The sequence below is a fragment of the Pezoporus wallicus genome, unplaced genomic scaffold (assembly GCF_028554395.1).
Source record: "Pezoporus wallicus isolate ANWC-B61680 ecotype Strahan unplaced genomic scaffold, APGP_CSIRO_Pwel_v1 contig_3952, whole genome shotgun sequence".
Taxonomy (NCBI): domain Eukaryota; kingdom Metazoa; phylum Chordata; class Aves; order Psittaciformes; family Psittacidae; genus Pezoporus; species Pezoporus wallicus.
Genome location: NW_026635034.1, coordinates 6,437,555 through 6,452,143, shown reverse-complemented (window position 1 = coordinate 6,452,143; position 14,589 = coordinate 6,437,555). Strand labels below are relative to the sequence as shown.

General features: G+C 45.3%; 1 protein-coding gene and 1 long non-coding RNA gene across 2 annotated transcripts in view; one reads left to right on the top strand and one right to left on the bottom strand.

Moving 5' to 3' along the window:
* The window catches only part of HOMER2 (homer scaffold protein 2), a 60,213-nt gene extending 57,722 nt beyond the window's left edge, over nt 1–2,491 (bottom strand). The window contains exon 1 of the mRNA XM_057432925.1: nt 2,219–2,491. Coding sequence (XP_057288908.1) covers nt 2,219–2,307 — 89 coding nt within the window. The 5' untranslated portion in view covers nt 2,308–2,491. The remainder of the gene's footprint in view (nt 1–2,218) is intronic.
* A 516-nt stretch (nt 2,492–3,007) lies between these two features.
* On the top strand, nt 3,008–13,910 carry LOC130611381 (uncharacterized). The gene is made up of 4 exons (XR_008975233.1): nt 3,008–3,922; nt 9,418–9,515; nt 10,697–11,557; nt 13,549–13,910. It is a non-coding gene; the product is annotated as an uncharacterized LOC130611381 (long non-coding RNA).
* Nucleotides 13,911–14,589: the final 679 nt, after the last annotated feature.

The window sequence follows — 14,589 nt, the reverse complement described above, 5'->3', positions numbered from 1 at the left end:
AGCTTTGCTGAGCTCAAGTAGCTGTATCAGGTTTCACAGCAGTCACTGCCAAATCCATAGGCAGCACTGAAATGAACCATTAGCAATGGTCACCCCCAAGAGGAAAAGAAAAGGGGAAAAAAGAAAAGAAAAAACATTTTAAGAGCTAAGAGTACAGTCGTTGTCACCTTATGTGACACCAAAATATGCCCAGGAAGCAAATCCCACTGGAATATCTGGGACAAAACATATTCTTCCAAGTAAGACAGACTAATCTCTGTGCTCTGATCACAACATGCTTCACATAGACAGATGAGGACAGGAGCGCCCATTTCACAGAAGGCAAAGCTGAATCCCGCAGAGGTGAAGGATTTAACAGCAGCAATGGAACAGGGAGAAACGTGGGGGAGCTCTCTCATGTGCCACACGTGCTAAGCCATAGCTGCAACAGCACTGTCACAAATGTACTTCCAAGTTCTCTGTATCAGGAGGATGAATGGCAAGATAATGACGTGAGACACTGGCAAAATGTAAACCCACAAAAGCCCTTGTGTGCACTCTGTACAGAGCGTATGAGGGTGTACAACCCACGCCACAGCCCTGGGAGTGAATGATGCTGGGAGACTGATCTCACATGCACCGCGCTGAGTCTGAAATAACTTACCTAAGTGAAACACATTAAATCATGATATTGAACTAGACTGGTGAATGTGCCTCCTCTACCTGTACAAGTCTGCATGACCCAGCACTGCATACATAGCAGCACAGACACAGAGCGCACAGGGCACACAATCAGAGCACTCAAAAGACTCCAAGTCTTTCGCAGCTTGAACAGCTCTGGATGCAGAGCCAGAGCACTTCGAGCCCAGAGCTACGGCTGACATATACAAGGGAGTGGGTGACCACTGCAATTGTCCACTCAGTTCTCTCCAAGCCACAGCAAAACTTTTCAGCTAAACAGATCTGCCAGCGTGGAAATGGTTACAAATGACAACACACAAATATTTGCTTTAGAGCTGCCCAGGTAAGTGACAGAGGCAAGTTTCCCCTAGATAGATGTTTCTGACCACCCTGGACTCAGTAGGGCAGTGCTGCTCCAGGAAGGTTTTGTTGCTTCTTTCTCCAAACCCCACGCCAGTTTCTGGTTTATTTTCCAGTGGAACTTTACCTAATTAAGAAGCAAATGAGCCCCTTGTAATCCTGAAGTGATACACAGAGAGATACTCATTTAGATCTTATTTCTCCCTCTGCCTCTGTACTTGCATTCAGTACTCCTGGGTATCAAATTCAGACACATGCATGGTATTTTAATTCATTATTTATCCATATGGTCTCGAATTGTATCACTAACAATAACAAACAAATCTACAGTGGGAGTTTGCATAGTTGGAAGTGCATGAGGAAGCTCAGAAACTGGAGAATGATTATTCCTTGCCACAGAGGGGTGAGGAGCCGTGAGGAAGAGGAAAGGTGTAAGAGAACATAATAGGATAAAAATAAAGCAAATTAAATGTGTAGGTTTGGAATCCCCCAAGACATTCTGGTCGAGAGGATCTCAATCCTATATATAGTTTAAGCCAAAAGCACAACGTTAACATCTGTTTGCTGAGATTCAGTTCACGAACTGCTCTAATGCCAGCATTGGGCTTTTGTCCTCTAGTTAAAGTTAAAGGATGGGAAAAACACAGTATTCATTTTTGGACGGATCAAGATGAATTCTCCAAGAGGCGATTACATGTGATCAGAGACTTCTAGTATGTTTAAAATAAAAGACAAGGGGGGACATTTAGGCAAATTAGAGGACAACTGGCACAGTTCAGGCAAGTTTATTGTGAGCCTCCAGCAGCCGAGAGCTCTCGCTGAACCAGAGCATCACACATCTGACAATGAACTCGCCGCTCAGCCCGGCGCGCAGAGCCCACGGCTTCCCGGCGAGGGACCGGACCCCGGCCCGCAGCTCCCTTCCTCGGGCCGCGATACCCCCAGCTCTTCCCCGCTTATTCCAGCGGGGATTTTGCCCCCGGTAACCTGCCGGGAGCGGCTTTCCCCCGCCGGTGGCTGGGGCGGGAGCCTCCCCGCCACCGCTCCGAGCGGGTGATAAATGATTAATTACGTTATAAAACGCCGGGGTCGCGGAGCGCACCCGGGCGACCTGCGGAGGGGCCGGGGAGGTGAGGGGCGGGACGCGGGGCTCACTCGGGGTCGGCGCCCACGCGTGGCCGGGGCCCTGCGGACTCACCCCATGTCGCGGCACCGTTCGGCGGCGGCACCCCCGGGCGGCTCCCCGCGCTCGGCGGCCAGCGGCGGCCGCGTCCCCACTTCGCACATGCGGCCGCCCCAGCCCCGACACCGGCTCCGGCTGGCTGCGGCTGCCCGGCTGCACGGCGGCGGCGGCGAGGCGTCCTGCTCCTCCTCCCGCCGCCTCCCTCCCCCCTTACATAACCTCCTTCCCGGGCGGCGGCGGCACCGAGCAGCCTCCCGCGGCACCCACCGCCCTGCGAGGCGGCGGCGCGGGGCGGGGCGGCGGGCTAGCCCCCGGGGCCCCTCCGCTTCCCAACGCGGGACCGGGCAGCCGGCGGTGAGAGCGGCCCTGCGGGGGTTCGAGCCCCGGAGCGGGGCGTCAGCATCGCGTGTCCGCGGTGCGCGGGGCCGCGACCAGTCGTGGGGGGACGGGGCCGCGGGAAAACTTCGGGTGAAGTTGCGGGGCCGGCCCCGCCCGCTGCCGATAAACCCCAGCGGCGGGAGGGGGCAGCCCAGACCCAGAGACCGGCGGCTCCGGGGGCGGTTGCCCAGCGGCGCGGGCACGGCTGCGATCCGCCAGCGGGTCCCGGGATGCCCTTCCGAGCCCGGGCAGCGCTGCGCCGGGGATGACTCGTGGAGCACGAGCAGGCGGTTCTCTGCCCGCGGCTTGCCACGCTTTGAATCCGTTTTCCCAGGGAATCGACGGGACTGAACGCAGCCCCCTCATTCCCCGCGCCCCTGCCCGGCCCGTACCCGCGGAGAGTCCGATACCCCGCTTCAGCCACGTTCGGGCCGCGGGCCCGGGCAGCCTCAGCCCCAGAGCCCGAATGCGGGGCTCTCACCCAGCCTCCACCCAACTCAGCCCAAGGTGCTGATGCACCAGGACTGACTCTCTTTGGTCCTCCTCAGCCCCCTCCAAATCTGTTCCAGCCATCTACCCTTCCCATAGAGGTACCACGAAAACAGAGGGATGATTCCTTCCCTCGGGAGGAAAAATTGCCCTCATCAGCTCTGTTACGGCTGCCTAACCCCGCGGGTGACACTGGTGCCGGACAGGCATCACGTAGGACACAAGTCCATAGGAACGCCACGGGCCTGCTCATTCAGGTGTTTGTAGGGCCGTGCTACACAGACACAGTACTTCTGTGGGTAAAAGATGCCCAATTCACACAGAAGAGAGGATTTTAACTTCTCCCACACAAAGTTATAATTAATACGCTGCCATCAAGAGTGATTATTTTCATCTCTTTTTTAAAAAATCTCACGTTGACTTCTCCTTTCTTCCAAAAAAAGTTTAGAAGTTGTGGGGAAGGTGCAATGTTTGCTTGCTTTAACTTTGTGTGTCATAATCGGGGGTGTGCCCAGTGTTACCTGGGAACCTCATGGGAACCCTCAAACCAGCAACATAACACCCTCCAGCTCTGCGCAATGAAACTGTCTCCCACTCTGACAGACAACTATTTCCTGTTGTCTGGAACACCAAAATGGAATTTCAATCCCATACACTCAAATAAAGTTTATGCCACAGGGGATAAAAAAGCAGGGTGAATTACACAGACATTTTCAAAAGGCTGTGAGATGACACTGCTCACACGTATCTGCTCTTCTCACCATGCGCAGATGGTTAATGTGGATGATGAAGGAGATTTAACTCCTTACCTAACCACTGCTGTCTTCCCATGCCCCATTCTGCCAGCCAAATGTGAGGTTCCATTTCCTCCAGGATAGGAGGTGGTGACATGTAGGCATAGGTGACAATCCTCTTGTGTTCATGATGGCCTGCAGCCTGGAATATTGCTTTGGTGTGACTATTCTTCTTGTCTTGGGGAAACTGCGAGGGGAAGCATTCTCTGAAGGGGAAAAATAGCAATCTAGTGGAAAAAACTTGTACCATAAATGGGGTGATTTTATTTCACTGGTTTTATACCATTTACTTCATTTTGCTAAATCACATACTCCTTTCATTACAGAAGTCTTGTCTTAGTTCTCTCCAACTAATGAGCTCATTTTGGTGAGTATCTGAAAGCTGTTTCATGAACTTGTGACTTACAAATGTCTAATGGAGTTGGATCAAAATGGAGTAATGGACTTACTACATGTGTCACAGTAGGATGAAAATTGGACATTAGAAATGCAGTTGCCTTAGAATTTTCTAATGTTTTAATCTTTCCCAATCTTGCATTCAAGAGCGTATTTTCATCCCCAATTATGAAAAATAGCTTAAGCTTATGGAAGCATAATTGGCTGTGGAATTTGCATGATACAAAATTTTGTAGCTGGCTTTTGTTTTTAAGGTCTTCCCATTTGACTTATGATCTTTTCAGAACTATCTTCTAGAAGAGGCAGAGTTGTGGTCCCATTCCTCAAGGACCCTGAGACATGTGTTGTGGCAGATAGCAAGTTAACCCAGTTTTCTTCTCATGTTTGGGTTTCTGCAAGTGCACTCCCTCAGCCTAAAATTCCCTCTATTCTTCCAGAGAGATGTGATATTCCTCTTTCTGAAGCATGGCACACTGTTGTTGCCCTCTGCCAAAAAGGGGATGAAATCCTGGCCTCAATTTAAGACAAGGGTAAAAGCCCCATGGATCTGAAGAGGGCTCAGATCTCACACAAACTGTTTATCAGTACTGAGTGAAGTGACTGCTCTACAGACAGTCCCATCTTGAACTACTCCACCATCACAGGGTCCTGATTCTTGTACAGTTCCCATTGATTTACAGTATTTTAGGATAATTCAGTATTCAATTTGCTTAAAGTATTCTGAGTTCCTCATAAATGAGAACTATAAATATGCTATCAAAATTAATCAGTTCTTAAGCTCTCATATGTGACATGATATTTCACTTCCGATTTGGCTCCGGTGCAGGATGTGTACATGATGGTAATTCAGTCCTCATTTAGTATTCACAAGTGTGCTCTTGTTCCTGTGGCACGGTTAGGAAGACTCAAAATACTGAAGGCACAGGATCCCTCAGTATGATTCAAGCTGAGCAATAAAAATATCCATGTTCTGTAAATGGATGTAACTTCTTTAGATGAGAAATTTCTCCTATTCCCTCAGGCCTCCTAAAGGTATCATTTTTTGATTCCTAGATACAGGGTGAATATCCTTTCAGAAACCTAGCAATCAGGAGCATGTACTCAGTCTGCACTCTGAAAAGCAAAGAGCTCACTGGTCTCTTCCTCCCTCTCCACATTTCTGTCCTCTTCTTTTGTTTGGCTTTCACTATTGCCGTCTTTGCCACTCTATTTTATTTCAGATATAATTTTATTTCAGAAAACCTGCTGTTCAGTCTTTTTCAAGCCTTGAATGTGAGTACCTAGCACAGTGTTGAAGGCTGTAAAATTGTAAGAGGCTGATGGATTTCTAATAATACTGGTGTAGTCAGAGAGCATCTGTCAGCATTAATAAACAATTTGGGACGCATCCTCTAGGCATCTCTGTACTTTGGTGTACTAGAAGTCCAGCCTGGGACACACCCAGGGGTGTTCGCTGAACCTTTGGAACATTTGGAAAGGTGGCCCCATACTGGGAGAAAATCTTGCTCCCTTTAACAGACATACTTCTTACAAGGCAAGACAGAAAACAGATACTCACAGTTCTCCTTAATGTTTTCATTCATGTAGACACTTTGATTGTGTCCACTCCACTGTAAAGTAAGTTGGTCACTCTTCAGGTGACAGCTTTTCTCTGCATCTAGTGGGTCTTGCTGCTCTTCTCTGAAATTGATTTGGCAATGGGCAGACTGGGACTCTGCAGAGCAGGTGAGGAGTGCTGCGTGTTGGAGCCTCCTTACGGCTTGTGTTTGAGTCTATGTATTTGTTTCCTCCTAAAGCCACTGGGGTTTGAGCACATATGCATGAGTGGAGATCTCCATAAAGCTGCTCACAGCAACGCACAGGTCTCCCAGCTGTTGAGCTGGATCCTGAATTGCCCCTCAAAATTGTACTAAATGTGCTCAGTTTTTTCATTCCAATACATAGTCCTTTGCATTTCATATGGTTGGATCTTAAAGGTGATCTTAAATGTCTTTTCCAACCTAGTTGATTCTATGATTCTATATGCCACTGTAGAATTAATCAGCTTTTTCACTCAAAGTTTATTTTTGTCATTTTCGTTTTAAATCCCCCCAAAAAGAGAAGAAAAAAATCCATTTTATCTGCGAGTACAGATGATGACTCTGGTTTTCTTCCAGGCTTACATCACAAAAAGCCATTGACTTGTGATTTATAAAATGGAAGTTAGAGCAATCAGGCACCAGTTATGCAGATGGGGGAGATTAGTTTTTTTTAACTAATTCAGATCAAATTTTTTGCTCCTGGCAGGCCAAACTGTACAGGAGATACTAAAAGGGAAGAACTATGTGCCTTGCCTGTTAGAAACAGGACCCTCATATTGCAACTTGGTTGTGATGATGGTGGTGACAGTCAAGGCCACCAGTAGAGAAGCCGAAGGGAAAAGATATTCACATGTTTAGTGAAAACTTTATTTTCAAACATGCAGAATTGCAGGACCATTCATTTCAGCAAATCGCTCTGCTAACATCTAAATTTTCTTGTAGCTCAGGAGTTTTTAATTCTCAGGCCCTTTCTACCATCTGTAACTCAATCTCTATTTTTTAAAGAAATTGCAGACATCTGTTTAAATACCCATCTCTTCCGTCACATGGAATTTTGGATTCAAAAAAATCTAAGCTCGAAAATAATACCAAAGTTGGCTTACATTTCCAAGCAACCACGGGCTGGCATTTTAAATGCTGCCTAGTTAATTAGCCCAACCCGCTCTACTGGTGGTGTTGTGCTCTATGGTACATGAACAATGTCTGCTGTTGGTGCAGGTCAGCGAGCTGGGCAAAGAGGATGTGCTGCCCATGCTGGGGGATAGGGAAGAGGGGAGGTGGAAAAGAAACCCCTAGGCTCACTGCAGCCATCTGTCCTGCAGCAGGAAGGGGGTCTGGCCTCCAAGGGGATTGCAGGGCTGAGGGACATTGCTGAGCCTGGGACTCTGCTGTGGTCCTGTATTGTGTGTAAAACTAGTCCTTCCTGTGATACTGGAGCCAGCTCAAGTGGCATAAGCAAAACCGAATTTTTCTGCCCCACTCCTGACTTTCTCTAGCAGTGGGTGCAATTTCAGAGCGTAATCACGGACATGTAGGGATGAGGGACAGGTATGGCAGGAGGAAAGGGAGGGCAAAGCAGTGGAAGCCAGGGAAAGGGATGTGGGGTGTTCCTAGGGTCTGTAGTGCAGCCTGTCCTCCTTCAAGACACCCTGCCTTCCCTTCGCTCTTCTCCAGAGTCCTGGACTTGCCAGCAGGCAGCTCTCCATCCTTCAGCTTCCTCCCCAGGGTAACTCCCCACTGCATCTTCATTCTCCCCAAAACCAGTATTCCCATATAAAATAGGGCAGAGGGAGATAGGATGGGGCCAGACCTTTCAGAGCATTCTAACTGTCCAGAGCTGCTTGCCTAGGATGCTTTTAGGAATTCATACTTCATACTGGTGCAAAATACATCACTCTTTCTGTTTCTTTAGGACTTACTCATTGATGGACTTTGGCACTTAATCAGCTCTTTGATTGCCTTACTGTTAAAGGTAGATATTCCCTAGGTACACTGGAGGTCTGATTTACTTACAAGAATGCTCAAGGGCTTGATAAAGGCTTCTATGTTTCCTTGTGGGCAGAAGTAATGAATTTCTCACTTGGATGAATTTCTCCAAGGACTGAGCACTACAGAGTGCCAGGTGGGAATGAAGCCACACGGGATTTCAAGCCTATTTGCAAAACCTTATGGTTGAGGTATAGTGGTGAGCACCCCAAAGCTCTCACTGAAGCTCCTAAGGACATGAGTGGCTCTGCAGTACTAGATTTCTCACCTCCAATTCTGGAAAATCCCTTGAGTTCAGGGAAGCCAGGCCTGGCTCAGAGATAGGAAGTCAGAAGTGCCCAGCTGTCGGTGTCTTTCACACCCATAGCTTTCTTGTGAAGGAAACTATTTGTCACCAGCCCTACTGGATGTAATTATATCATTTTCAAGTAAAGTTAAAAACCTTGACTTATACCAGTTCTTATGTCTAAGTCCTGCTAAATGCCAATAATTAATCAATAATAACAGCAAAGCCAGAAGGCCACAAATGATGCAGAATTTGTTTTCTTTTTACTACACTAATAATTAACATCAGGAAAAGTAAAAAATAATTATTTGACAAAAAACCCAACAAGAATACAGCTCTCACAAAGATGCCAGGACTCCTTTGATGGGGAAATGCATTTTAAAAGAACCTACTGGGTGCAAGATGGGTTGCATGTCTTCCCTTCATAAAACTACCTCAAGGGGAGCTTCTACATTCCTAATTCCACCTACTGCAACTGTTCTGCAAGAATACTTAGATGACAAAATACATAAACCCTACCAATCAGCTAAACAAACACAATCAGTTTATTTTTAGCTCCATATTTGGCTTCTCAGGAAGTATTTACTGTCGAGACTCTTAAATCCAATCTTGTGTAATTTTAGTTACCAGAAGTTATAAAAGCGCTTGTACCTACTGGTAAACAGATTCCACTTTTCACGGGAAATTTCATAGTCCTTTTGGGGATGTATAAAATCCATGGTTTTTGAAAAATAAGAATAAAATTTTTAGTCACTGGTAAATATTTAAAAAAAAAAAACAACCCCCCCCAAACAGCATTTCAGGGACATGTTTGCAGATCAAGCACCTGGAGGAGCACTCTCTAGATCCAGAGTGCTTACCTGGGCTTTGCAGAAGTACCATCAAGATGTCAGGCAGCAGCAGCCAGGATTTAATATCATACTGATGTTTTCAGCCATAGCTCAGTTAGGCCTTTGGAGCCAGGGAGAGGGGTCACAGTGCACTCTCATGGGAGATGACACCAAGGACACAGTTACAGAATTCAGTTTAACTCAAGGGGATTTGGTGGAAGGTGCAGAACACTTAAAACTTCCAGAAAAGCTTTGAGCTATGTTTTATTTTAAATTAATCTTTAGTCAATAGGGAAATATTAATATACGCACATCAAAACCTTTTCTACATACTTGAGAAAATTAAATCAACACTATAAAGTATGGATGACACATATCCTCTATTTTTCATTTACTGTTAATTTGCAGAAGAGCACAATTTACATTGTGAATGTACTAATATTTTTCTAAGTTTAATTTGGTGGTTTTCCTGCAGGAATAGGCTGATTTTCATCCCTACCCACCTTTAATAATATTGATTACTGTTATTCTGCTCCTCAGTGGCTGACTGAATATTCTCCCTGTGTCCAGCTGGTGAGTATGCTTTTCCCAAAATAGCCTGTGACCACTCTTTCCTATATTTGCACGAGAGATGTACTATTATTATATTTGTATGGAAGAAGTTAGATGATCCTGCAAAAATGTTTTTCACTGGTATCTCTTGTCCAACTTGTAAATTGATTTACAATTTGAAATGTGACACTGGAAGTGGTATATGACAGAAGATGAAAGCAGGAAACATTTTGCAGTCTCTTAGGAATCTGGCCAGAGTTGCTCTTTTTTAGACCCTCTGTTTGCCCAGAAGAATTAACATCTGCTCATAGAGAATAATGTGCAGCTATTGTCACTTAGTATTCAACTTTCTTCCAATATTTAAAGCTGAATTATTCATAGTTTTAAGAACATGTTTTTTGAGATACAATTCCACACCGGTGGCTGCACTGGGAAAAGAGCAGAGACCAGCCCTGAAAGTATAATAAAGCATGTTTTGAATTCACAGGACATGCAAAGCCACAAATGCTAGCCAACCAACATTACATGCTTAAGGCCACATTCCATGAACCCGAATTTCCTCATGCACAATAACGCCTGTGGTGACAACTAGACTCTTGAGGAAACAGCCTTTAAAATGCATTTTCCTCTCCAGATAAAGGAATTCTAACTACACAGGCACCTTCCACAAGGTAGTGCTTTGTATTTTTAGCTGCTTTTATGTGTAGGTATCTCAATAATACCCACACAGAAGCCAACCCTGGCTCCCATGATGCCAATGGAAAAAAACCTTCTTTTGACTTCACTGGGATCATGATTTGGTCATAATCGATTAATCCTCATTCCATTCCTGTGAGACAAGGGACGATATATAGAGATCACTTCACATACCACTGCAGCATGGTTGTTTCTGGAAAATATCAGCTGTTCCAAAACAGAGAGGAACCCAGCACGCAGTTTGGAACAGGATGCAATGGCCAACACAATCTCCATCTGAAACAATACAGGAAATGTTGATAGCCGGAGTGGCATTGCTGAAAATAGATTTTGGCCAGCACACAGGGATTAAGAGCCTTACTTTTCAAAAGGTGCTCTGGGACCTCTAATAACCATAAATAGTCAGGACTTTGTATTTGTGCCTCACTGGAAAGATGGCAGCACTTGCAGTACAGCGTTTCCTCATATCATGCTGACACATTGCTTCATTACTGGATCATCTGCAGCTTTCAACAGGACTGATGTGACTTCCGAGTCAAACAGAGAGACACAGCAAAGTCCTGACCCCACTGAAGTGGAAGTGAACAGTACTTGGAACCAGTGGAACAAGGATTTCTCTCCCTGAAATAGTTTGTGAGATCTGGCAGCAACGTTTCCCATCAGATAGCAACTATGAGATCTTTGATACTTTATATAACTGCCATCCTTAAATAAAACATATATCTAGTTCATCATTTTTTCCCTGATTTAATTAGAATCTTACTTAGTTTTTTCAGGTTGGTGAAGTCTTATCTCGCAATCTGTTGCAGATGCCACTGTGTGGAGATTAACGTTTGCTTTTTAATTAAAGTTTTACTTGGGAAGTTTGTGATACCCCCACACCAGCATTTAAGACCAAGAAAATAACTGTATATTGTTCTTAAAATGAGCAGCCATTGCATAATATGAAACACTCATATTCAAAGTATCACCAAAAATTACTGTGTGGTTTTAATTTCTCTGTGAGATTTTGGGCTTGTTTTTAAAGATCCTCCATCAGAACTTTGCATTTTCCAAGACAACAGTTTTATATTTCTTAACTTTAGACGGTTGAGGAGTCAGCATGTTCTTTTGCACGGGTTCCCAACCAACATTAGAAAGCAGTGTTCAGCTGAGCACTTACACGCTAAGCAGCTGGTTGCCACCAGAGCACGATTTCTGCAGGCGGTGCAGGGATGGGAAGGAAACAGCCACAGCTCAAGAAGGTGGTGAAGAAAAATTGGGAGGTTAAGCAGGGCCATAGGAACAGCAGCACTGTGGAAAGGTTCCAGGAAACTGCCACAGGAGTCTGGGGCAAAGATGGAGGAGTTCCAGCAGTGCTGGGGCAGGTAAGGACGCTGTCCTCAACATCCAAGACAGACATCTTGAGGAGGCAGAAGGGGACACAGAGGGGAGGCAGCCACAGCATAGTCTCCTGAAAGATTAGGAACCCTTGTATGCTGGAAAGAATGACCTCCAGTCCTAATTTAGTAACAGGAGGGAGAGTTATTACTGCTAGGAGCAGTGGTGACCTAGACCCCCAGACAAGGATCAGCCCCAGCACAGCACAAACATAAAATGGAAAGATAGTCTTTGCCTGAGGAGTTTCCAGATTTTGTGTAGGTTGAGGCATAATGCAGGGATGCACAGGGGAGGGCACAGCAGTACCACTCAGAGGCAGTGTCAGAACAAGGAGCAGACTCTCAGGCCAGCTCTGTAAATTCCTGCAGGCTCCTCTGCAGCTCAGCTAATTCACTTACACCTCATTTCACTCTAGCACAGTGTGGTCTCAATACAGATTGGTATTTCTGGAAAATTCTGATTTACAATTTTTTTAAAAATACTCCATATTAAGAGGACACTCCAAAGTTGAAGTAGCACAAAGTTGGCCTATACTTCAGCCCTTGCTTTCTCTAATGGCCCTTAAGAGGAACTGCAGAGAACATTCAAGAATTCTTATGTGCAAAGAGAAGAAGAGAGACAAATTCCTGTGATAACTAACAGCTTCTTCGTAAAGCCGTTTGGGGAGAGCCGTATCTAAAGGAGGGAGCACTACTTAGATCAATTGCACTGACCTGAACCTTCAGGGGGAACAAAACACTGAAATACTGTTGTATTTCATTGCCTTTAGCAGAACCTGAACATGTGCTTACACATGGCTTTGACACATAGAAGCAGGACAGGCATGAGTGGGGCCGCGTGGCCCATCTATCTGCAGGGCTGGTGGCAAGGTCAGCTTTCAAACCTGGGCCTCAGAGAGGACAAGGGAGTTCCACATAAGGAGCAATGCCCCGGTGCCTGGAGGATGTCACCATCCAGAGAAGGGAGACTCCGGGAGTTAAATGGGAAACTCAGGAATCCCCTGTAGAGTTTGAATGTTTGACTTTGTAGCCGAGGCACCCGACTGGTGTGCAGCAGGCAAACTGCATAAACTATCCAGCCTGGGAGAAATGCTAGACGTGTGCTAAAACAGGCATAACCACTTCCCTCTGCTAGATCCTAGGTTTTGCAAGGATCTGAGTTTCTGAATTAAACATAATAGAAATTGTTACCAGATGTGCATGTCAGGGCCCTGAATGCACTGACAAGCTTTGATTGCCACAACCAGCGACCTGGGGCCTCCCGCACACCCCTGCCCCAGGCACAGGGGCTCATGCAAGCTCAGCCTTGGTCCCTTGGTCCCTGCTGTTGTGGCTATGCTGGGCTCCAGATGCAGCTGTGCTGTGGCTGTGCTGTGCCTGCACACGGACCATGTTGATCTGTGTTGAGCAGCGCCCCATGGACTGAATTTCAGACTTGCCTTGGACCTGTTTCATCCCCATGAACTTGTCTGGTCCTCCCCACCAGCCATGCTGTTGGCTCCCCACCCCTCTCTTTTAGAAAATTCTCTAAATTGCCCTTCTGAACTCAGATAGGTGCAACTAAATTCTAACTTACAAGCTGGTGTACCCACACTGCAACAGATTTGAATGTTTTAGACTGGATATGGACATGAGAAATGAGCCCAAACTGAAATTAAATATCCAACTAGAAAAGAACATACAGAATGAATAAAACTTAGCCCTAGAAACTTCTGCAAGTATCTCCTTTATATTTTGCAACTATCTTAACAATAGGCAATCCGTGATAGCACTGATTCATACATTCCCACTTGCAGGATTACTTGACATCTAAAAAGCGTCTGAGTTGGAGTTTAGACAGGCTGATGATTATGATGAGTTTGATATCTTAGCGTTTGGCTACTCCATTTTCTGACTTTTAAGCAGTTCCACAGAAGTACACTTTAAGTATCTGAATATTCCTCCCACTTTTTTTTCTTCTTTGTTTTCCATTTGTACAGTACCTACATCTGGGAAAGAGCATAACCTGTGCGCCAGATGTGCTATGTAAAAACTTCTGCCTGCCCTTCAGCCCCAGCGTGTGTGCCTCACGGGGTCTAACCCATCTCCACCCCAAATGAGGAACATATGGAGCACCATGAATGGCAGAAACAAGACTTCACTTTGAACTACATTTCTCCTATCAAAGGGCCCTCTGTCTTGCCTTCTTCTTCTCTGGTCCCCTGGGTAATCATGAGGAAAGAACTGAACATTTGGAAAAGCCTCCTGGGGATGAATTCATTTCTAGTGTAACTCTGCTGAAGTTAATGGTGTTGCACCATAGATTAAAATGGCACCATAATATTAAAAACCAGAGAAGGCATACCACTCTGTAATTACTGTCTAAGAGAGCAAAAATAATAAAAATGATTCATTCTTATAGACCCCAAAGGGCACAGCTGGCTTAGTCAGTTTAAAAGGTGAAAATAAAAGAAGGCAGCTAGAATGTAGTGATTTTTAATTTGTATATATGTATATAGATATGTATAAATGACAGTCAGATAACACCATCTCTGCACTAATTTAAAGAACAATACACTAAAAATATAATTGAATGTGACTGTGAGTTTTAAAAGACTGACAACAGAAATAGCTCTTAGGAAAATTAAAGGCCTTCTTTCATAGTGGAATAAATTGGGAATAAATTCCATTTAATCAAGTGTTACACTGTTGTAAGCTTAATGCAAAGGAATTGGGCCCCACAACACCAAAACTGTTATTCTGTAACACAATCAAGCACCAAGAACTGCATTTTCCCCCTTTTAAAAAAAAGGACAATGTTATTTTTTTTAGGCAGTTAACATTTAAAGGTCATTGTTACGGTAAGGAAACATTTCTTGTATTAAGTTTAGTGAAGCTGGTAGAAACGGTGCAGTCTGTTCCTTTATGGACTTCACTTTACAATACCATATGGAGGTGTGTGAAAGACACTCTGAGGCTCAGCGATATTGTACAATATAACAGCAAAGCCAAGGCAGAGATCTGACAGAATAACGGGCTTC